Below are 24,138 nucleotides of genomic sequence, written 5' to 3'. Positions count from 1 at the left end.
TGAGCCTCCAGAAAGCAACCCAGCCCTGCTGGTTCCTTGATTTTACCCATTTTAGACTTCTGAACTGTAGAACTGCAAAATAATAAATTTTTGTTGTTGTGGGCTTAAAAAAATTTTTTTATTGAGTTTTGTTTATTTACTCATTGGAAAAGACCCTGATGCTTGGGACGATTGAAGGCAGGAGCAGAAGGGGATGACAGAGGATGATATGGTTGGATGTCATCACCGAGTCAATGGACATGAGTTTGAGCAAACTCCGGGAGATGGTGAAGGACAGGGAAGCCTGGCCTGCTGCAGTCCATGGGGTCCCAAAGAGTCGGACATGACTTAGGACTGAACAACACAGCAACATCTGGGTGGGGGCTTTGGTTCCTGCAGAAGAACTCAAAGATGTATATTCTTTCAGGAGGAACCAGGATTCTGCTCCAAGGCTGTACTATTATTTCTTGGTTGTTCCTCCATTCTTTCTTCATTCCCTCCCTTTCCTGATTAGCAACTGTTTGAATCTGCTCTTTGGAACTCAGGGAAGATTGAGGAGGCTGAATGAAGCCTATTTCTTTCTTTCTTTTTTTTTTTCCATTTATTTTTATTAGTTGGAGGCTAATTGCTTTACAATATTGTAGTGGTTTTTGCCATACATTGACATGAATCAGCCATGGATTTACATGTATTCCCCATCCCGATCCCCCCTCCCACCTCCCTCCCCATCCCATCCCTCTGGGTCTTCCCAGTGCACCAGCCCCGAGCACTTGTCTCATGCATCCAACCTGGGCTGGAGATCTGTTTCACCCTTGATAATATATGTGTTTTGATGCTGTTCTCTCGAAACATCCCACCCTCGCCTTCTCCCACAGAGTCCAAAACTCTGTTCTGTACATCTGTGTCTCTCTTTCTGTTTTGCATATAGGGCTATCATTACCATCATTCTAAATTCCATATATATGCGTTAGTATACTGTATTGGTCTTTATCTTTCTGGCTTACTTCACTCTGTATAATGGGCTCCAGTTTCATCCATCTCAAATGGGCCAAAGAACTAAACAGACATTTCTCCAAAGACATACAGATGGCTAACAAACACATGAAAAGATACTCAACATCACTCATTATCAGAGAAAAGCCTATTTCTTATAAATCAGAATTGGGGGACACAGAAAGGCTTTGTGCCCAGGAGGGCCCCACAGGTGTTGCAGCAAGGGGGTACCCTTTCCAGCGCCTGAAAGGGGGTTCTTGTCTAACACTCAGAAGTGAATTGTCTGAGGACCCCCATGTGCTGACAAAATAAGAGATTTTACTGGGAAGGGGCAACCATGTGGAGAGCAGGAGGGTAAGGGAACCCTAGGACTCACACAGGAAATTCAGAATACGCCCTACAATTGTGAACGAAACCAAATTATCAAAATGCCTTAATTTAAACTCCTACTCATTGCCTCTGTGGGATAACTTTTTTCAATTTTTATTGGTCTTGGTGCCCCAGGCATATGAGTTTCTATTTCCAATGCATGCATTAAACAAATATTTGAGTGCCTTGTATAATGCAAACAGTGTCATAATATCCTGGATATGAACTAATAGAGATGCAATCCCTGTTTTCATCCCAATATGGGGAGGCAGACAGTAAACTATGGCCAGGTGATAAGGGATAGATAGGATGAAATGCTAAACAGCAGGTGAGTGGAGGTGGGAGGCATCTCTGATATGGTGACATTCAACAAAAACTTGAATGACAGATCTGTGAGCTCTCTGAAGTCCCAGGACTGTGTCTTTTTTCACTTCTGTTTCTGTGCCAGGGTCAAGTCCTTATAATGTAGGGCAGGGAAACTGTTTAACACTAGACTATAAGACTGTGTAGGCAGAGGTAGCAATGGTCACCATGCATCCCAGGGAGGTATGAATGATGTATATTATCCCATGGATGCTGGTGAGTGACAGCCATGTGCTCAGTCTTACTGAAGAGTTCACTGTGCTCTTGGGACATGGAGCAGTCATATTACTCTCCGAGCTGAGAGCTTTTGAGGGTACTATGTGCCGTCTGTCACCCCAATCTCAATTTAAGATACTTCACCAATAAATCTTCGAGGCTAGGGACTTGACTTGAAATTGGTCATGTGTATTCATCCCCAAATTTGTAGTGGCTGCATCAGATTTTAGAGGCTTTCTTTGCCTCTCACAAAGTTCTGTGTACTTGAGTACTTGTGAATCTAATTATTTATCACTAAATCGGGGTATCTGGCTATCTGACCGGGACACTATGATGAATTATCTTGTAAAGTTAATACCTGTTATTCCTTTTCCCCAGCAGACCCTTGGTAGTTGCTAGTACGGCCCCTTATTCCATTCTGGGGTAAATGTCAATGCTTACAACTTTCTATTTGGTGAAAATGAGGGTACCCCATGCTCTGCTGAGGTGGGGGCAGGTGTCCCCGGGCTTGTACACTTGCTCTGCTCTCAGAATCTAGTTGTTCAAGGCCTTGCTCTGAGCATAGGAGCTCAAAACTCTGGGATTTGTTTGCAAGCACTCTTAATCAAGGCGTCTTCTATCTCCTCATCCTTACTCTCTTCCTCCCTCCCCTACCTCTAACTCTAAAAATGTTGACACAGCTTTTCTCCTTTGGATCTACTAAGGAGCTAGATCATGTTCATTTCTGACCCACCTTCTGCCCATGCTCAGGAAAGGCTTAGCATGCTTGCTTTGGCACTCGGCAGGATCCCAAAGACAGATGACTGTAACAGGGGGACTCTGTGTCCTTGAGCTGCTGAAACTCAGCTGCAACCGCAGAACTTGGGAGCTCTTCATTTACCTATTTCACGGTGCTCCTTTCACTGTCACCCCTGTTCTTTACCATCCCTAGCATTACCTTTGCAACATGCCATCCACGCAAAAGATCATTATTATAATTCTCAGCTATATGCCCAAACTTATTGGTAGATGAGGTGCTTTGCAAGCATTCTCGCAGGATGCCCTTTCCTGCAGTCTGACCTAGGAACATGCTCATAGAGGGAGTGGGGCCTTTTGTTGGCTTGTTTGCTTTTAGTGGAGCTGGGGAAAACAAGATGGTTTAAAGGGCATGGTCAAGGGGCATGGTCAAAGCACCGCCACTCTGAGGAAGGTGAAAGCTCAGAGCAGGACACACCGCTCACTCTTCTGAACCCCAGGGCATGAGCTCATGTTGTCAACCCTCGAGTTTCACCATGGTTTGGGTTGGCTGCTTTCCCAACAGGCCATGTTGGCATCTGGTACAACACGTAGGTGGCTTTGGGCTCTGTATCCATTTCCTTGGGCTCCCATAATAAAGTTCCACAAACTCGGGGGGCTTCAAACAACATAATTGTATTCTTTCTTGGTTTTGGAGGCTAGAGATCCCAGATTAAGGTGTTGGCAGGGCCATGTGCCCCCTTGAGACTCTGGCTGGCATCTCTTCTAGCCTCTTCTTAGCTTCTGGTGGTGGCTGTTGCCCGCTGGTGTCCTCTGGCTTGCAGCCGCATCACTCGAGTCACCGCCTTTACGTCACGTGGCTCCTCCTGGGGTATGTCTGTGGGTTAAGGGCCCACCTTACCCAGTATGACCTCATCTTTACTAATTACATCTTCAGTTTCAAAAATAAGTCATTTTCTGAGATCATGGTCATTAGGACTTGAGGGAGACACACCCATAACAGAGCCCCTTCAGTCAAGATTCAGTGCTAGCTACTTTTAAGTGGTAGGGAAGAGGGTGGTCTGGGGAGAGGGACAAGAATGGCCCAAATCACTTATCAGGAGGGCAGCTGTCAGGACAAGGCAGCAGGTGCCTGGTCAATTCACACTTCATCCTCTCAGATGATGTTTCCCATTGTTGACAGGTCATGCAGAGGACAGGGAGCCTCCTTCAATATTTCAGGGCTTGTGACAGTTTAATTGTTCAAAAGTCTCATATTTTGAGGAGTTCTAGGAGGGAGAAATCTTAATTGACTGAGTCTGACTCCAACTGTCAGTGGAAATACACTTTTATTCACATGTGGTTATATTTGCATCCAGAGCGTGGTAGGTTTGGTAGGTAGACGAACAGTTCCCCCCAGATGTCCACAGCCTAATCTCCGGAGCCTATGAATGTTACCTTATATGGCAGAGACTCTTTTTGCAGATGCTACTGTGTTAAAGATACGGAGGTAGATTATCCTGGCTTATCTGGGTGGATCCCAAATGCCATCATCAGCGTCCTTCCCTGGTGGCTCAGACGGTAAAGCATCTGCCTGCAATGTGGGAGACCTGGGTTTGAGCCCTGGGCTGGGGAGATCCCCTGGAGGAGGGCATGGCAACCCACTCCAGTATTCTTGCCTGGAGAATCCCAAGGATGGAGGAGCCTGGCGGGCTACAGTCCATGGGGTCACAAAGAGTCGGAGGCCGCTGAGCAGCTGAGTCCAGCAAGCACAGTGTCCTTATGAGAGGGAGGCAGAGGGAGATCACAGCAGAGGAGGAAAGGTGAGGGAAGCGGGGCTCAGAGGGAGTGAAGAAGGAATTCATAGGGCCTGGACTCCATCTCAGGCTTGTCCATGCTGGTCGTGCACAGCCACCTCTCCAGTGGACTCTGATAAGACCCCCTCTCTGGGCAGGGGAATCTTGAAGAGCGCCTGTGGGAATGACAATGGAAGGATAAGTGTCTTCCCTCTGGGCAGGGAAGACACTAATCACCCCTGCCTCCGACAGTATCAGTATCTATCGGAATGTAACCGTAGGCTTATCGTTTATTAACTGGTTGGAATGTAACCTTGGGCTTATTGATTACACATAATACGTGAATGATGGGGTTATTGTGATTGTATTTACCCTAAGCCTCAAGGGATTTGGGCTGGTGGGTTTGGACAGTGCACATGGGGTATAAAAGATTTTCACAAATGCTGGTCGGATATAAAAGATTTTCACAAATGCTGGTCGGGGCCCTTGGCTAAGAGGAGACTCTGCCTTGGGCCCGCCGGTGTAATAAACTGCACTCCACCATCTGCATTGTCCTTCTGAGTGAGTCTGCTTCCTGGAAAGCATGGCTGTAACAGGAGAAGATGCTGGTAAGCTGGCTTTGAGGACGGACGAAGGGGCCTTGGGCTCCCTGGAAAAGGCAAAGAAACAGATACTCCCTTAAACCTTCCGGAGGGAACACAGCCCCTCCACCTTGGTTTAGCCCCTGAAGACTCATTCTGGAATTCTGACCTCCATAATGGGAAGAGAGTAAACTTGTTATTTTTAAAGTTCACTGTATTATAAACGGAGAGCTTCAGTGATGCCCTTTAAAACAGCATATAGTATACGATGTGATCTTGGTTACATGATGTTGTATTTTCTCTGCACATTTAAAAAACTCTTTACAGCAGCCAGGACCACCCCTGTGTGTGAGCTGTAGACTCGTCCCCTGCTATCCTTTTCTCTATCATTTCTCCTGGTTTTGCTTTAACTCCTTGCCTGGCCTTTCTCTGGTGCCTACTGAACACATTCGAGTTGTTCTGGTCTTTGTTAAACCTCTTGAGAATCTCTTAATCAATCACTCCCTTTTGAAATGTTTCTTTGTCTTTTACAGTATAATTTGTGTATTTCACATACACTCTCCTTACAGACAACAGGCACATACTTCAAAACACTCCTGTATGACTGACTGATGCATTACCTGTTATCTCTGGTGTCTTTCCAACATCTACACCAGGGCCCAATGTGCAAGACAGGGTGACTTCCTTTCTCTCTCCTACCCCCATGTATTATCAGTCACCACACTGACTAATTTCACCTCCTATTCCTTCCTCTAGCCCTATCCCATCTCTGGTTTCAAGTCCTCAGTCCGTCTTATCTGAATATCCCAACAGTGTGACCCTACCCCATCCTCCATGCCTCAAGCAGGACCCATCTATACTCTAATCCTGGCCATGCCACTGCCCTTGAAGCCCTTCAGTTAAGGTGCACACCCTTCACCATGGCACCCAGCACCCCCTGTCCAGACTCTTCTTCCACCAGTTCCACAGCTCCTTACCTTTCATGACCCATCACTTTCATAACTTGTTCTGTTTCCTCAGTCATCTCTGGGCCTCCCTCTCCTCCTTATTTTCTCTGGCTGGAAAACCATCCCCCTCCACTTGACTGGGCTAATTCACAGCCACTTTGGTGCATTCATCTAGGCATCCTCTCCTCTGAGAGGTTTCCCCAGTCCTCAGTGGTTGCTGCCTTGGCAGGTTATAAGGATGTTAACTGTTTATGTGCCAGCTTTCCCACTAGCCCTTAAGCTCTTTAAGGGTTGGGACCATTTCTCAAGTCATTTTGGTGTTCCGAGCACCTAACACAGTGCCTGGCAAGTAGCAGGCACTCAAATCAGTGTTAATTAATGAAAATGACTGGTAAAAAACACTTTTGTTGCTAGGTTATATTCATAATCTACAAAACATTTAAAGCCCTTTTCACTGACCACCATCGCCTTAATTATAAATTTTGGTAGCAGACGTAAGTGAATAAAATTCTTATAAAGAGAAAGACCTCTGGGGGTTACACATTCTATTTTTACATTAAAATTTAACCTGTTTCTTTCAGTAGGGCCTATTTTGGCCGGGGGGGATCTTTGATCTCTGCCATCCTACTATCTAGGGCGGGAATGAAGTGGCCCCAGCACGTGTAAGTTCTGCACTTTTACATACAGCCGTTTGGTAGTTCGACTTAGCTAGATTTGACCTAAAACTAGGCTTGCCAGAGACATTACTTCCCTATTTCCCATCGACTAGTCAATGCTTCGGGATCTGGGATCTCTTAAATGACGCCCCCCACCTCCCACCCCAGAGCGGAGCCCCTCTGAAAGGGAACCTACAGGGAACACCTGGATAAACCTGGGACCTAGTGTCCCAACTTGTCTCAACTTGCCCAGCTGCGTGCCCCGCCTGTGGGTCTGAAGGCCCTGAAGCAGCCCCGGGAGCAGCCGAAGCCAAGAGCTTCCCTCGCGAGGCCACCTGCTCCCAAAAGACATTCGTGAACCCCGCCACCGCCTGCCGGCCCCCGCTGCAGAGGTCGCCCAGCTGGACAGCGCAGCCGGGGTCACGTGCGCGGGCCAGTCCGCCGCCCCCAGACCCGGGCCCGCCCCGCAGCAGGGCAGAGGCCGTCCGGATCACGCGCGCCCCGGCGGCCCCGGCCAGGCCCAGCCAATGGGCTGGCGGCGCCCGCATGACCCGCGCCGGCAGGAGGGCGTGGGGAGGCAAGCCGGGAGCGCACGCTGCCGGGCTGTACCGCCGCCCTCGCCGCCGTCGGGACGGGAAGTGAGCTGCCCAGGTCCGCAGCGCCGGCGAGCCAGTGAGAGCGTCCTGCAGCCCGCAGCTGCCGGCACCCAGGGCGAAGCATGGCGGCCGCCAAGGTAAGCGTCGGCCGGGGGCCGCGAGGGGCCCTGGTTCACGTGTTCGGTTGGCGCGACAGAGAAAGGAAACAGAAAGGAGCGCACGGCGGCTGTTCCACCTTGCAGCAGCGGGAGGAGGGAGGTAGCCGTCCCTCCCGGGCCGCACAAGCGGCGATTGCGGGGCCCAGGGCCCGGGGGCCCGACCTTGCAGCGGCAACTTTGCCGGCTGGACCCTCCCACTTGGCCGGGACTGGGAGTGGGTGCCTGGCGGGCCCGCGGCGGGCTGAGCCAAGGCCGGTGAAGAGGAGCGGGCGCGATGGCGTCCCGGGGTGGGAGAGGGCTCCGGGTCAGCAGGTCCCCTCGGCCACCCCAGCGCGCTCCTGCTCGTGACCCCGGTTGCTGTTGACCGGAGCTGCTTCCCGGGGCCACCGCCGGCGCCAAAGCCTGATCCTATTAGGCTTCAAAGGCTCCGCCCTCCCGCGGGTGGGGAAGTCACCTTGACTTCCGTTCTGGAGACTGCTGGAGCTGGCCAGCGCGCGTGTGCGTAACTCCAGAGTACCTCCCCGCCCCACGCCCCCACTATTCATCCTTCTCTCTGCTCTGAGCATCTGACAACGCTTAACACACCGGCCTCTGAGCGTTTGAGAGGCTTCTTTATAGAAATGACAAAACAGATTGTCCTGGGAGCCTGTAACTCCTGTGAAGTTCTACTTAAAAGGAGTTCTGCGTAATGGGACTCATTCACTAGCCCAGAGGAAAGGCAGCTCCGACAGCTTGACCTTTCCTGTTTCACCGTTTCTTGAAACCTGGGCACCATTTCAGCCTCTTTGGACTCCATTTCAACTTTTTTTGGCAGAATACCATATTTAGTCCCAATCACTTGACTCATTGGAATTTATTGCTTTTAATTTTAAGTTCATGAAGGCAGCCCTTTAATCAAGCCTATACAACTTCCTAGCTCATTTTAAGTGTCGTGAACCTAAATATACCCAACATTTCAGACATTTGTCCTTAATCAAAACTCTGTGATAACCCTCAAGAGGAAAACATGGCCAACACATCATATTCCTATTTATTCGCGCAAACTAATCACATTTGCAATGGAAATTGTAAGCAGACAAATATATTTAAATGCTGTTCCATGACTTAAGTTTCTCCAGGCCTCCCAAAATCTGCAGGTTTTTCGGTGTTTCTAGAGTATGTGGCCTATGTGGCCCTTTTCTTTTCTGTAATTACTCCAGGTTCCATCCTAAGAAGGGCACTCTGAGTATACATGAGCAGACACATGTTCATATACAACTGTTTTAGGCAGATTTCTCTGAGAATCACTGGAATTCATTTTTGGAGCCTACATTTACTCCTTTCAACCTAACAACTTGTGACCTTTTCTTTGCATTAAATTTACATGCAATCAGAGTACAAGGGAACAATTATGTTCCCTTCAGGTGACTTCTTTCAGGAGAGTGGGTGGGAGTAGATACCCGTACTTTACTATTTTTACATCTGTAGATGAATTAAATAATTTTACTTAATTTGGAGATAGAGTGAGGAACTTCAATGGAGGAGTAGGCATGTAAGTGGAGTATAATACTGATTAACTAGTATGAAATAAAATAAATGACCTGGAAACAGGCTTAACTTTTGGGTTGTATTTTTATTAAACTGTCACATCATATCAATAAGGGCAGTTGAATTTTAGCCAAGTAGTGAGAGTCAGGGAAATGAGACATTTCATTTTTACTCTTTGGGAACTTGTGTTTTTATTTATTTATTCATCTAAACTTGCCTCTTTCCAGGATTTCTTATGGCTGACATCATATATACATATATTTATAAACCAACAAGACATGTCAAAATCAAGTCAGAGTAGATGAGAAAAACAGAAAGAAGGCAAAGTAAGGTGAAACAAGGACTAAGGTTAAGGGACAATAAGGATGTAGGTACTTGCTAGAGGCGACTGAACCTTCTAGCAGCCAAAACAAAGAGGAAGTGATCAGTGAGGTCAGTTATTTGGGAGAGAGGTCCTCTTGTTCTGCTCTCTGAGGCAGTTTCTCCCCATCTCTCTTTATAAGCAGTGCACAAACTGTGTTCATAACTACCTCATAACCACAGATACAAGTGTGTGGATCCCATAAGGCCATTTCTTATAGTGTCTCTCATTCTAGGGCAAGGGCGGTGCAGTAAATGTAGTCTTTGTGTTGTGTGTGTGAGTCGCTCAGTCGTTTCTGACTCTGCAACCCCATGGACTGTAGCCTGCCAGGCTCCTCTGTCATGGGATTCTCCGGGCAAGAATACTGGAGTGGGTTGCCATTCCTTCTCCAGGAGATCTTCCCAACCCAGGCATCGAACCCGGGTCTCCTGCATTGCAGGCAGACTCTTTACCATCTGAGCCACTAGGGAGGCCTAAATGTAGTCTTAAAAGGTCTCCAGATGAGCTGTGCTGGTCCACGTTAGTCCAGGAATGCTCCTTACTTATTACCTTTGGATGCTCCTTGATTTTGTTCACTACTAGGCAGTGCTGTGAAGCCTGAGTTAAAGGCCATGCTCTTTGCTTTTTTGTGAAGCACAGATTTTCCATATTGAACACAAATCATAGACTCAGCAATCTTATCTAGGGATAGGTTTGACATCCCCTCTTAAAACTTGAGGAGCCTGACTAGGGAGAGAATCTCATCTCAATGGAGTGTCTAAGAAATTGGGCCCAGAATCTGAAACTCAATACTTGTAGGTGAATTCCAGCACTCATTGTGGTGGATCATTTAAATATTTAAGCAAATTTGATATTTTCTGGATGAATTTAGCCACACCTAGCAATTTGTTGATCTCTTGACCACTTACTTATTCTTAATGTTTTGGGTTATTGGCCCAAGTAAGAATAGTGCCATAACAAGAGTTAATAGGAGCATCAGAGAAGGAGCCTGTTTCCCTCCAGGGTGGGGGGTGGAGAGGGGAGGTCTTCTCCAAGGTAGTGGTGGTTCAGGAGGAGTGGTTGGAGGAAGAGGGAAGATCACATCAGGAACAGGAAACAGCAGCTGAAAGAGAAGTGAGAGCACCTGCTGCGTTTAGGGGATAACAGGTAATAAATAGATTAGCTGACACCGTTTACTAGAGGTGAGATTCAGTTCTTTAAAAAAAAAAAATTCATTATTTATTTTTGTCTGTACTGGGTCTTTGTTGCTGCACTTGGGCTTTCTCTAGTTGCCGTGAACGGGGGCTACTCTTCGAGGTGCACGGGCTTCTCACTGCACTGGCTTCTCTTGTTGCAGGGCATGGGCGCTAGGGCATGTTGGTTTTAGTTGTGGCGCGAGGGCTTAGTTGCTGTGAGATGTGTAAGATTCCTGCACCAGGGATGGTACCAGTGTCTCCTGCATTGGCAGGTTGGATTCTTAACCACAAGAGAAGCCCAAGATTCAGTATTAAGTGAGGTAATAATGAAAAGCATTATTAAATGAGTCAATAAGACTTAATGATAAGCATTAACAAGACTGTTAATATGCATTCATGGGCTTCCCTGGTAGCTCAGCTGGTAGAGAATCCACCTGCAATGCAGGAGAGCCCTGTTTAATTCCTGGGTTGGGAGGATCCCCTGGAGAAGAGATAGGCTACCAACTCCAATATTCTTGGGCTTCCCTGGTGTCTCAACTGGTAAAGAATCCGCCTGCAGTGCGGGAAACCTGGGTTCAATCCCTGGGTTGGGAAGATCCCCTGGAGGAGGGCATGGCAACCCACTCCAGCATTCTTGCCTGGAGAATCCTTTGGACAGAGGAGCCAGGAGGGCTATAGTCCATGAGGTTGCAATGAGTCAGACACAACCGAGCGACTAAGCACAAGACCTATTATATAAGCATTAATAAAATTGTTAAAGACCTTTAATACTCTTATATGAGTTATAAACTATCATTTCTGGTTTATAGATGAACACTCTGGACACCAAGGGGTGATATAAGTGGCCTAAGACCTGAGAATTAGAAAGGAACTGGGGTTCAGATCAGCCAGCCTGGCTCCAGAATCTGTGCTCTTAGCCTGTCCACCAGATTGTCTGCCTGGTAGTTTAGCATACTGGAGAGTAGAGTTTATGGGCAGGGGAGATGACTTGGGAGGGGAAATTAGATGCCTCTTTTTTCTTCAGACTTTTATTTTGGTCTTGTAACTGTAAACCAGAGTTTTATTTTTGAGAACCACTTCCACAGTGCTTACTGTGTGCCAGGCACTTTCCCAAGCACTTTACAAATAATAATTCCATTATTCTTCATAATACCAAGCAGTAACTGTGGTCTGCTTTTGTCCTCATTTTACAGGTGAGAAAACTGAGTTGCAAAGAGGTTAAGTAGTTTCCTCATGGTTGTAGAGAGAATAAGCACTGCAGCTTGGATTTGAAACCTTGCATTCTGTGCTCAGTCTCTGTCTCACCTTCCTAGGCCTTAAAAAGAGTTCCATTTGCATATGAGAATTCAAATACTAACAATTATGGACATATGTATCTTTCCAATCCAGTGGTTTGTATCTATAGAATGCGTTGGCACTCCGTATATGCTTGATGGGTTTCCCAGGTGGTGCTAGTGGTAAAGAACCCGCCTGCCAATGCAAGAGACAAAAAAAGATGGGGGTTCGATACCTGTGTTGGGAAGATCCCCCGGAGGAGGGCATGGCAACCCACTCCAGCATTCTTGCCTGGAGAATCCCATGGACAGAGGAGCCTGGCTGGCTACAGTCCGGCTGCAAAGAGTTGACATGACTGAAATGAGTTAGCATGCATGCATACACATATGCTTGATTTTTAAGTGGCTTTCGAACAAGATTGCACAGATCGGAAACTGTCATGTGCCTTTTTTAAAAACAGCTTTGCTGAGACATAGGTCATAGGCTGTACAATCACCCGTTTAAAGTGTACCTGTCAGTGGTGTTTTGCATGTTCACGGAGTTGCATGGCTATCACCTCTTCATTGACCAGGTAGAAATTTTAATCCATTGTTCACTAGTTAGGATTTGGGCTATATATTTGGCCTCCATGTTTTTCATGCTTCTCATCGATAGTAACACCTTCTTCCAAGACCTGTTATTGAGGATAAACTGTGATTGAGTTTATTAAGGATATTCTTCAAGTTGAAAGTTTTCTTTCCCTTATGGTAAAAACTGCTAGGTATTTGGTGGTGTGATACTGTTATGATAAAACAGACCAGTTTTTGTGCTGGGCAGGAAGGAAAGAATGTGTGAGTTGTTTTTATGCTGCCATGATGTTGGTAAGTTTCTGTCTGTGCTTCCACCGATGTTTGGATTTAGGGTTTTTTAAATTGATGGCGCTGGATTGGCCTTGGGTTTACATAACACAGTGTTCCTTACCCCTCCCTTCATTAATCTTGTTCCCTTTTACCAGATGAAGAAATGGAGTCCTAGGAAGGGCTGTGATTGGTCCTGTAATTGAAACTCCTTTGCTTTTTGCACTATTGTAGACCGGGGTTCCAGTGCACTGTCGTCCTCTGTATGGGGATAAAAGTGCTGGTGCCTGGGTCTCACCTGGAGGTTCTGATTCAGTTGGACTTAGGTGTGGCCTGAACCCCAAGGTTTTTGAATGCTCTCCAAGTGAATCAGATGTGCTTCTGAGGCTGCCAGCCACAGCTCTAGGCTGTTTTTCCTGCTCTTTGCTTCAGTCGATCCTCTGGTGGTTCCTTGGAATAAGGAAGGAATGCAGTGAGAAATGTAAATCCCTAATCCCTAGTGTGTCATTTCAGAGGAGGGATATACGGGGATCCCTACAAGTTCTTTCTTGACAAGCTCTTTGCAGTCCTGCCCCATTTCACCTTCGTGGTTAGGCATCAAGTTTATATAGTTTGTAATTATGCTAGAATATAGGTTTTATCACCAAACTGGTGGAAAGCTCCTTTTGTCTCCGCTGAAGTCTCGGTGGCTTGCTTTATCAGTGTAGCTGCTTGTGGGGAAATGTTGCAGAGGACTGTAGGGCTGGTCTTGCAGCCTTTTCCGTGGCTGACCTAGTTGGGTGCCCACGTGTTGTCCGTCTTGGGTCACAGGGCTTTACAAGTGTTGTTTAGCGTATAGAAAACTGGGGGTGAGGAGAGGGGTGGGAAGTGTTGAAAGCCAGTGTGCAGGGTAAGAAAATGAGCCGGTCTTCTTGGATATCAAGTTCTCTTGTTAGGTTGCTGGAGGAACTCTTGACTCCTCCTGCCTCTTTGACCTTTTGTCCTGGGAGCAGCCTCTGCTTTTGTTGAGTTACATGGAAGCATTCCTTCCTGGGTTCCCCACTTTCTGTGAGGCTTAGGTCTGCGGAGCATGGTCCGTTCCTACTCCCCTTGCTTGGCATTTGCCGCCTCATAAGCGCCTATCCTTCCCACCATGTTTTCTTGGATGCCTTGGGTGGGTCTCGGAACAGAGGCTTGTGTGAACCTGCTGGTGTTCTTGCTTCTTGGGTGTAAGGAGGACATGCCCTTGTCACAGTGATGTAATTCCCTTGGCACCGTACTGAATAGCAACTGAGCAAACCCTGTTTTTCATGCCCATTTTAGCAGACCCTCTTGTTGGGTCAAGTCGATCCCATCAATGGTGGCTCTGGTCTCCTAGCTCAGAATTATCCCCAGTGACTAACTTGTAGAGTGGTGGTCTGGTTTGTTGTTTGGAAACGTTTAAAAGATAAGAGTACTCATGCTTACCATTTCCTTTGGAAATTTGCTGTGTAGTTGCATGAGTGAAAATAGGCCTGGATGGTTCCTTTTGACTTTAGGTGCTGACAACATAGCAAAGTTGGCAGTGTTGAAATTCTTAGCAATTCAACCTAAATAAACCACTCTATTTAATGACTGTTATTAGGCTAGTAGCTTTGTCTTGATTTCCACATGTACTCACAGTTTCCACATGTTTTCCCTGAAACCTGTTGACTTGATGTGAAAGTCAGATATTTCAAGATCCACTTACTGTTTTATGGTAAAATATCTTTTGCATAAGATGGTACAATTTGTAAGAAAATTGTCTAAGTAAGTGTAGGGGAAGAGAAAGTTTCCCTCCATTCTGTTAGGGTTCCTGGCTGGAACTGAAAATCAAAGTGACGAGGACAGATGAACCAAAAAAAAAAGCATACACATTTTGTTGAATTTTTGTGTGTACCTGAGAACCTGCACAAGAAGTGAAAGTGACCAGAGCAGGAAGCTTTAAAATCTTTTGGACAGTGAGAAATAAATTTGTAAAGAGGTGACAAGACAAAGGGGTTTGTGCTCGGGGTAGGAAATGGTGAAGAAGTAACTGGGAAGATAAGGGCGAGTTTAACAAGGGTTGTCTGTGTGCATTTCTCAGCCCTAACTTGCCCATCTTTGGTGAGGAGATTGTCTTCCCTCCTCCTGGCACGGGGATGGTCCTCTCTGCAGGGGAGTTTATGACCTGTTTCAGGAAAGAAGGTGGGGTTGAGGGGACGGTCAGAGTGACCTTCCCCTTTCTGCTGTTTTCTGAAACTCCAGCTTGAGATACTGAATGCACCACATTTTGAGGACGCATGTCCTGAACCTTGTCATAAGTCTGATTTGAACGGGGTTTTTAGACCTAAGTGCACATTTAGTAGTTTTTCTGAGTCTGACATGATTTGTATCTGTCCGACCCCGGGCACGGTTGTAGTCTGAGATGCGGAGAAGCCCCAACTGCTCAGTCAGCACCACTATCTCGTGTGGGAAGAGCGTCAAGAACTTTTTAAAATCAGTAGCTCTGGTTGAGTGAGAGAGCTTTGGACTGGAAGGCAGGAAAACCTAGGTTACAAGTCCAGTGCTTCGACTGATGGTGAGAACATAAAGCCTGACTTCTCTGGTGCTCAGGGTCCCCCCTGTGGAAAACAGGGCCTGTGATGAGCAAATGAAATATAACGTGGGAAAGCATTTGAGGACTATGAGCTGCTGAAGAACTGCCAAGTGATATCTGTTGGAGACTGTGGGACATTTCCACCTAACTGAAAACTGGGGATGTATTCACAGATATTACTTGGGTCTTCCAAAGAATCCCCCTGCCAATGCAAGAGACCTGGGTTCAATCCCTGAGTCGGGAAGATACCCTGGAGAAGGAAATGGCAACTCTTTATAGTGTTCTTGCCTGGGAAATCCCATGGACAGAAGAGCCTGGTGGATTACAGCCCATGGGGTTGGAAAGAGTCAGACACGACTGACTGAGCACATAAACAGGTATATTTGACCTACTTGCACAGAAGATGGTGTGCTTCCTTAAGCTTATGGTCTACTAAGTAGTCATCTAGTAATGGCTAGGCAGTCTGTCTGCTTCAATAACCAAATTCTCTTTGGTGGTCTTCCTGGAGCCTCGCTATTAGAAGTTTATGGTCCAAGGATGAGGAGCATTGGTTTTATGCAGGAGTGTGTTAGAATTGCAGCATCTGCACCCTCATCCCAGGGACAAAGACTCTGTGGCTTCAGGATTGCATTTTAAATAGCTCCCAGGTCTGGAACTCTTGTCACTGTGTTATTAAATGTAGCTGCCTTTCTACAATGTCTTTCCATTTGGTTGTAAATCAATGCAATTTTTGCAGAATTAAATCCATAGTGATAAAACCCAGTATAAAATTTTGGGTTCTTTGGGCTAATTTTGATTCCACTGGTGCCAGTGTATTATTTTAGAACACGTCTCTGAATTATTATTTAAAGGTTATCAGTCAATCAGTCAGTAAAAGCCACTCAGTGGTGTCGGACTCTTTGCGACCCCATGGACTGTAGGATTTCTCAGGCAAGCATACTGGAGTGGGTTGCCATTTCCTCCTCCAGGAGATCTTCCCAACCCAGGGATTGAAACCAGGTCTTCTACATTGGATTTTTGACCATCTGAGCCACCAGGGAAGCCTATTTAAGGGTTATAACCTTCTCCATTTCTTTGCTGCCTACTTGTACTTAAAGTCCTTGAAAATAAATTTATGCCCATTCTATTTTTGACATTCTCTTCTAAGAGTCACCAGTGATCTCTGTTCTGAAACTGTTGGCATGTTCTCCTTTATTTGTGACCTCACAGGATCGTGACCTGCTCCTTCTTTCCTGGGACACCTTCTGTCAGCTTTCATGACGTGCCCTCTCCTGGTTGGCCCCTTAGCTTATACGGGTCCCTTCTCCTTGGCCAGCTTCTTTTTGTCCTTCTGCTCCCCTGACTCCCCGACTCTGAAATGCTGGTGTCCCCCAGGCCTCCACCTGACAACTGATGTTCCACGGCAGCGCTCTCAAGCACCAGCCTTGCGTTTTTGGCTTTTTCTTGGAAATCTCAACTTGTCTGTCTCAGAGATATTCCAGACTCTGTTTATTAGAATTGAATTCATCTTCTTGATCACTCCTCACCTATAGCTGCAGTTTAACTTTCCTACTAGTTAAAGTTTCTGGTTAGTTCACTCAGTACCTTTGTGGGCAGCCAAGAGAGACCCCAGTGGTAGGAACCTGGACACGGGCAAAGAGATGGGTCAGTTAGACCTTTCTGGGTCCCTGGAGCAGGTGTGTCTCATCTCCATTTTTTAGCTTCAGATCCTCATTCCTTTTTAGCCCCAGCACTGCCATAGCTCTAAGCTGATTTTGCCTTTGGTCTCTTCCCTGCACTTTCCTCTCCACTCTGGAGTGCCTAAAACTGTCAAGGAAGTTTCTAAAATTGGCTCTTGTATCCATGTTGAGAGCAGTCCTGTGTTCATGGGTGCAGTCCTTAACAGTTTTTAAAAAATGCATTCAAGTGTGTTAGTGATTCCAGCTATATGCCACCTCCTATACTGATTGCTGGGCTTCGCTAAACAAGTAAGCTATTGGACTTGTTTTCAGGACCTCACAGTCTACAGAGATTAAAATGACCAAATAATGTGAAGACCCAAGCTTCATTATTTGATCTTTATCATCTACAAGATGATAGGGAAGGTGTTACCTCATCTGAGAAAGGTTTGGTTCAAAAGGGTCGTGCAAATGGCAGTGACAACAGCAGCTGACCAAAGCCAAACACTGTTGTAGGCTCTTCGCGTGTGAAGTCATGTAGTCTGCAGAGCAGTCCCCGGCAGGGGAGTGCCATTATTGTCTCCATTGCCCGGGTGGGGAAGCTCATCTGTGCAGAATGGTTTAGTCTCGAGGCACAGAGAGGTTCAGTGACTTGTCCCAGGTCACACAGCTTTCAAGCGCAGAGCTGTGGCTTGCACACAGGCAGCCTGGCCTCTCAAGGCACGTAGCGATTGCTCTGCATGGCCCTCTTGAGTTTACCTGGCGGCACAGGGTGGCTTCACTATGTCCTGAGAATAGAAACGCAGTCTCGTTAGCCAGATTCTGCCTCCTGGGTCTTGGCCCTCGTCTGACTTTTCCAGTGTTAGCTCATGCTCCTTCCCTTCTCATACCCTTCACAGCGGTTTGTATTATAAATGGGACATGTCCAACCCCTGTTCAGATTCCCTGCCATAAAGCTGTGGCGACAGTGTAGCAGGAAAAAAATAGGGGCGGGGGAGCCTGTTTGTTGGTTTAATTTAGAGCTCAGTCAGAAGCCGGAATGTTCCTTGTCCTTCTTCTACATTGGTGGGCAGGTTTTATTTTTTTGTTTTTTTTAGTTCTTTCCTTCAGTTTTAGGGGAAAGTGGTCTTAATTGTGTTTTCTCTTTCCTTGAAGTGTCTGTAAGGATGATAAAACCCATGCCCTAGTTTTCACAGTTGGTTTGTCCCGACCAAGATTCAGACACAGTCTGCACATGGCATTTGGTCGATATGTCTTTTAACTCTTGTGAGTCTGTAGGTTTGGCTCCCCATCTTTTTGTGTGCCTGCTTGCAGTTTATTTGATGAGTGACTTGGGTCATCTTTCCCGTAGTTTCCCACAGTTTGGACTTTGCTGACCGAACCCCCCCTCCCCACCCCAGTTTCCTTTGTCCCCAGTGTTCCTGACAATTGATAGTTAGATGCGGACGCTTGATTGAGTTTAAGGTTTTATTTATTTTTATTTTTTGCTTTTGGCTAGAATACTTCCTAGGTGGTTGCTGGCTGTCTCTCTCAGGTTACTGGATCCTTGGTATTGGATACACACATCAGGAGGCACATAGTTCCTGGTTATTCCTCCGTTGTTATGTTTGGTGAGTGGGTTTGGGTACTGCCTTCCTGATCCGCCAGCATTTTGCATAATGGTTTCTTCTAGTTGGCTAGGTTTTAATATTCACACTTATTCTTTCTGGTGCATTGTGTTTATTCATCTTCTAAACACACACACGTGTGCCTGTGTGTTTTATACACGTACATATATGTACACATCATGTATAGTACAATGAGTGTGTCTCACAGCTAAAACAAATGGTGGCTACTAAAATCAATTGGATATTAATTAAGGGGTATGGAGTTTGTGTTCGGGATGATGAAATGGATATGCTGACGATTGTACATTGTGAATGTACTCATTGCCACTGAATTGTACACTTAAAATGTTAATTTTTATGGATATTTTATAACTATAAAAACAAATCAGTTGAAAATGGATTGTAGCATACTGACTTTTTAAAAAAGCCCATCATTCCATGACAATTATTCTTCCTCAAGAAGAGTCAAAGTGAGATGGAGGTGGGGAGGTGAAGTTCTTATTTTCTGAACAATGCCAACTAATAAAGTAGAAGTTATGATAGAACTAGAAAAAAAAGTGTTTGGCAACCTGCAGGTAATGATTCAGGCAAGTGTCCTCAGTGGATGCTAAAATCTTCAGTAAAAGATTCTTGGAATCCTCTGTATCTCAGAGTGAAAGAGTTAGTCACTCAGTTGTGTCTGACCCCATGAACTGTGTAGCCCGCCAGGCTCCTCGGTCCATGGAATTCTCCAGGCCAGAATACTGGAGTGGTAGTCATTCCCTTTTCCAGGGGATCTTTCCAACCCAGGGATGGAACCTGGGTCTCCTGCATTATAGGCAGATTCTTTACCGTCTGAACCACCAGGAAAGAGTATTTCCTTATTAATTACTTACCAACTACAAAGGGGAAAAGATACCTTTACAACAGAGGACTTGGCCTCCATCTGTGATCCAATTTAACATTACTGGGAAGAGGGAGAAGCTAGCATGGAGCTACCCGCTGGTGTGATGTGATGGAAAATACACAACGTGACCTTTAGAGATTTCCTGCCAAAGTGTGGTGTGTGAATCTAATCATGAGGAAACAATTATACATATCCAGAAAGTAGGACATTTCGTAAGACCTCTGGTCTGACTTTAAAAATGCCAGTCTTATGAATGAAAAGGCTTGAATAAAGGAGGCTCCCAAACAGACATAACAACCAAATGCAGTGTTTGAAACTGGATCCAAAACAAATAAAAGAATGGCCCTGTTGGAGCCATTTGAATAAGGAGTTTATATTCAGTGATACTGTATTAGTTGGCTGGGGCTGCCATAACAAAGTACCGCAGGCTGAGTGGCCTAAACAACAGAAGTTTATTTTCCCACAAACCTACAGGCTAGGAGTCCAAGATCAAGGTGTAGGCAGGGCTGGTTTCTCCTGAGGCCTCCCTCCTTAGCTCATGGATGGCATTTGTCTCCTTGTGTCTTGACGTGATCTTTCCTCTGCGTCTGTGTCCTAATTTCTTCTTCTTGTAAGGACACCAGTCTTAATGGATTAAGGCTTACTTTAATGACCTCAGTTTACCTTAATTACTGCTTTGAGTATCCTATCTCCAAATACAGGTATATTCTGAGGTCCTGGGGGTTAAGGCTTCGACATATGAATTTGGTGGTGGTGGGGGGTGGGTGGAACACAGTTCAGCCCATTACAGATATTGAATCTTTTTAAATTGCCTTGGGGGAGAGAGTGCTAATGATGTTCTGAAGGAAAATGGTCCTAGTTTTGTTTCTTATACTTTATGTTTTCCACTAGATTTTAAGCCGAGAACTGGGCCCTTGCAGTACATGTTCCATGACATTCAGACACCGTTGGGGGTGCCACCCATGGCACCTACTTGGGGGTGCCACCCATGGCAGAATGAAACGGGGCAGGAGATTCTTCTGTTGCATGTGGTTTGTCAGAAACTTTTCTCTTTCCCTAATAAACCATTTTTCTCAAGCCTCTCCATCTGTCACTGAACAAACAAACAAAAAATACTAACTTGGAATACTTGCGGATTGTGTGTGAGTCACCTCCAAGAGCGCGCATGATGGGGAACGATAGCTGCTTAGTAAACCCCGGCAGGGATCTGGCCATTCAAGGTGGATGAATCTCCACGACTACAAAGTAGCTGCTTCGGAAGGAGGCTCCTGGAGAAATGTGCTTTCTTGTGACTAAGAAGGTCTGGCTGGATTAAAGGGAGAGTTCCAGCAGGTCCAAACAGGATGTCCACTGCTGCTGTTTCAGACCAGCTGCTCCCAGTAGCATATTGGGTCCAGCAAGTGGTTTGACCAGGAAGTCTGGTGATCTGTCAGCTCTCTTATCTGACTCTGCCAGGCCCCCTGGCAAGGACTTTCATTCCTTGTGAATCTTCACACACTTATTTTTTTATGGTTGGCTCTGGGTCTTTGTTACTGCGTGCGAGCTTTCTTTAGCTGAAGTGTGTGGGCCTCTCATTGACTTCTCTTGTTGTGGAGCATGGACTCTTGGTTGCATGGGCATCAGTAGTTGTGGCACACCTGCCTAGCTGCTCTATGGCTTGTGGGATCTTCCTGGACCAGGGATCAAACCCATGTCTCCTGCATTGGCAGGCTGAATCCCAACCACTGGACCACCAAGGAGATCCCACACACTTATGTTATTGCAGGTTGATTTGACTCTGCATTTCAGGATTCCACTTTCCATTGTGAACTGAGACGGGAATCTCAGCTCCAGAAGTAAAAGATAAGTTAGCTCAGCCCCTGGTTTTCTGATGGTGGTTCTTGGAGCTTTCTGTTAGTCTATGTTTGGTGTCCACCTGCAGTTTAAGAAGAGCCTGGTCTTGACCTTTGCCCACTTTTCCATTGGGTTATTTGTCTTCTCATATTGACTTGGTCCAAGAGCGCTTTTAAATTAAGAACTTTGGCCTTTTGTCCTATTACACATTATTTATATATTTATTTTTGCAATTGTTTGATGTTTAACTGGCTCATACACACTTTCAACTTTTACAACCTTGTATGTTACATGTTTGGGCTTCCCTGATCGCTCTGATGGTAAACAATCTGCCTGCAATGCACGAGACCCAGGTTCGATCCTTGGGTTGGGAAGATCCCCTGGAGAAGGGAATGGCCAGCCACTCCACAATTCTTGCCTGGAGAATTCCACGGACAGAGGAGCCATTAATCTTTTCCTGTGTGGCTCCTGCATGCTGGGTCATCCGTCATGTTTAAACACAGCTTTCTCTCTTAGTATTACGCAAGAAACCACTCGTGTTTGATATCAGATGGAAGGTAGGGAGCCAGTGTAATTTCTGTTGCTGTTCCATCCCACAAGGCCATGAACTCCCATTAGCGCCACATCATCAGCCAGTGTGACCTGCTGCCAGGTCAGCCCAGACACCCTGCTGGCTCAGACTCTGCTTCGTTCCAAAAGCCGAGAGAGCCTTGCATTAGGGCTCAGCTGTCCACCGATGCCTCCGTCAGCGGGACTGCTGTGAATACAGAAAGGTTGCACGTAGCTGGGAAGCAGGGAACTTCTGGATTCTGTCCCAGGTTATGCTACTTTCATTCAATCCTGATTCTCATTCTCTCTTGGTAACAGATGAGAAAAACAGTATGTCACATTGCTGGTTAGCAAGAGAATCAAAATTTAAACATTCATTTGCAAAGTCCATAAAATAGGGGCAAATAGCATTCTATGTGGGAAATCTGGTTAGAAAATCTTCCAGGAGGAACTGGCATTTGACTTAAAACTTAAAAAAAAAACACCCTTTAAAAAAAGTGTCTCATAATGGAAAATTTCCATAGGAAATTAGAACAGCATAACAAACTCTTATGTCCCTTTCTAGCCACTTTCAGAAGTTATCAATTTATGGATAATGTTGTTAATTTATACCACACCCTCTCTTATTTTCCCATCCTCCTGATTTTTTCAAAGCGAACCCCTGACATCATGCCTGTAAATATTATGGTATATCTCCAAAACAGATATTTCCAAAGCACAACTGAAATATCATTGTCACATCAAAAAAAAAAAAAAAAAAAGTCAGTGCCTTTTCAGTATGATCAAATATCTATTCTGTACACATTTTACACATTTCCACTATCATCTTGGAGAAGGAAATGGCAACCCACTCCAGTATTCTGGCCTGGAGAATCCCATGGACAGAGGAACCTGGCGGGCTACAGTCCATGGGGTCACAGAGAGTCAGACACGACTGAGTGACTAAACCATCACTATCATCTCACAATTTTTAAAATTGTTTTATGAATGGTCATCTAAATGAGGCCCAGGATTGCAGTTGGTTGATGTGACCTAATTTTGTTTACCCTCCAGGTTCTCTGCTTTCTTAGCCTCGTGTTCTCTCTTCCTTTTGAAAGTCTTTATAACGTAATGATTGAAATCGTAAACTCAGTTCAAATTGTGGCTCTGGGCAAGTACCTCTGTGCACCTCAGTTTCCTCATCTGTAATCGGGCCAAGGTTGTTTTTCCTTCCTGGGTTATTGCAGGGGGCAGTTAATGCACTCATGTTCCTAAAGCTTAGAGCTGGACCTGGACATAGAAAGCTTTGCAGAAGTGTGAGCTTCCAAGGGTGTTTGGAACCAGAGCACTTGCCCAGGGTCATGTTGGAAGTCATGGGGGAGGGTGGAGGAGGACTTGTTACAGTGAAATTGTGCGCAGTCTTTGGGACGAGTATCCCAGCTATGCAGAGGGCTCCTGTTGGTTTTCTTTTAACTTCTTCCTGGATTCTTGACTATTCTTCAATTATGTGATGCTGATATGCAGCAGAAATTTGAACAGGTAAGGTATTATTTAGTGAAAGCAACTTTCTATTGTCCTGTGATTTGCTGCTTTCTCTTCCTCTGCATTTATTAAGTTAGCTATTCTCTCCCAGAAGCCATTTTAACTTTCTGTGGCATTATCTGGGCTCCTGCAACCTGTGATCTCCTAAGTAGAACCTTTCAGCACTTTATAAATATGTCATATACTTTTTATATTCCTTTGTTCCCCATCAGAACATACATCCCAGTCTTCAGAACAGCACAATCAGTTTTATTCATTTAAGGAGCAGTAGTCATTTGACACTTGCTAATATGTAACAAATTATATTGGGAGTGGTAATTACAACTGCAGCTGGTTCCTAATTATTACTGTAACCTTGATGCCTTAAAAAAAAATTGAGGCTGAGTTCAGCATATAATACTGAGAATAATATTCTGCATTAGGTAAATCTGCCATCCACCTAACCATGGGTGTTTATGTATCATAATGCCCAAAAAGACTTTATTTTAAATTGCTTTCAGCTACCGTGTTGTCCAGTAGCACCATTCATAAGGGTAGCTTAAAGTCCACCTCTTTGATTGCCAAATTCTTGGCACATCCTCCAGATATTAATAGTATAGTTAGTATGAAAACAGCCTGGGCTCTGGTTTCATTATTGCCCTGTGATTTGCTACCACTCATTTAAGACCAGGTGTCTTAAATGCCGCAGCTTCCTCATCTGGAGACTGGGGATGTTTGTTTGTTTGGACTTTTTATTCTCCACTGAGGTATAGCCCATTAACAATGCTGTGAGAGATTCAGGTGGAGAGCAAAGGGACTCAGCCACACGTGCACATGTGTCCTTTCTTCCCCAAGCTCCCCCCATCCAGGGGTTGCTCGTCCCATCCAGGCTGCCGCGTGACATTGAACAGAGTTCCCTGTGCTGCACAATAGATCCTTGTTGGTGATCCATTTGAAATATACAAGTGTGTACATGTCCATCCCAAAC

The 24,138-nt window shown here is 45.7% G+C and overlaps 1 protein-coding gene and 1 long non-coding RNA gene across 3 annotated transcripts in view; one reads left to right on the top strand and one right to left on the bottom strand.

The window, feature by feature from the left end:
• Positions 1 to 4,037: 4,037 nt before the first annotated feature.
• LOC136170982 (uncharacterized) lies at positions 4,038 to 7,753 on the bottom strand. Its single transcript, XR_010663724.1, has 3 exons — positions 7,531 to 7,753; positions 4,972 to 5,079; positions 4,038 to 4,606 (listed from the first exon to the last, which is right to left on the bottom strand). It is a non-coding gene; the product is annotated as an uncharacterized lncRNA (long non-coding RNA).
• SLC25A13 (solute carrier family 25 member 13) overlaps positions 7,110 to 24,138 on the top strand; it is a 224,425-nt gene continuing 207,396 nt past the window's right edge. For both annotated transcript variants that reach the window (XM_065939668.1, XM_065939667.1), the window contains exon 1: positions 7,110 to 7,347. In XM_065939668.1, coding sequence (XP_065795740.1) covers positions 7,333 to 7,347 — 15 coding nt within the window. In that variant the 5' untranslated portion in view covers positions 7,110 to 7,332. The remainder of the gene's footprint in view (positions 7,348 to 24,138) is intronic.

This window comes from Muntiacus reevesi, chromosome 6, assembly GCF_963930625.1.
Source record: "Muntiacus reevesi chromosome 6, mMunRee1.1, whole genome shotgun sequence".
Taxonomy (NCBI): Eukaryota; Metazoa; Chordata; class Mammalia; order Artiodactyla; family Cervidae; genus Muntiacus; species Muntiacus reevesi.
This window is presented reverse-complemented; position numbering and strand designations above follow the sequence as displayed.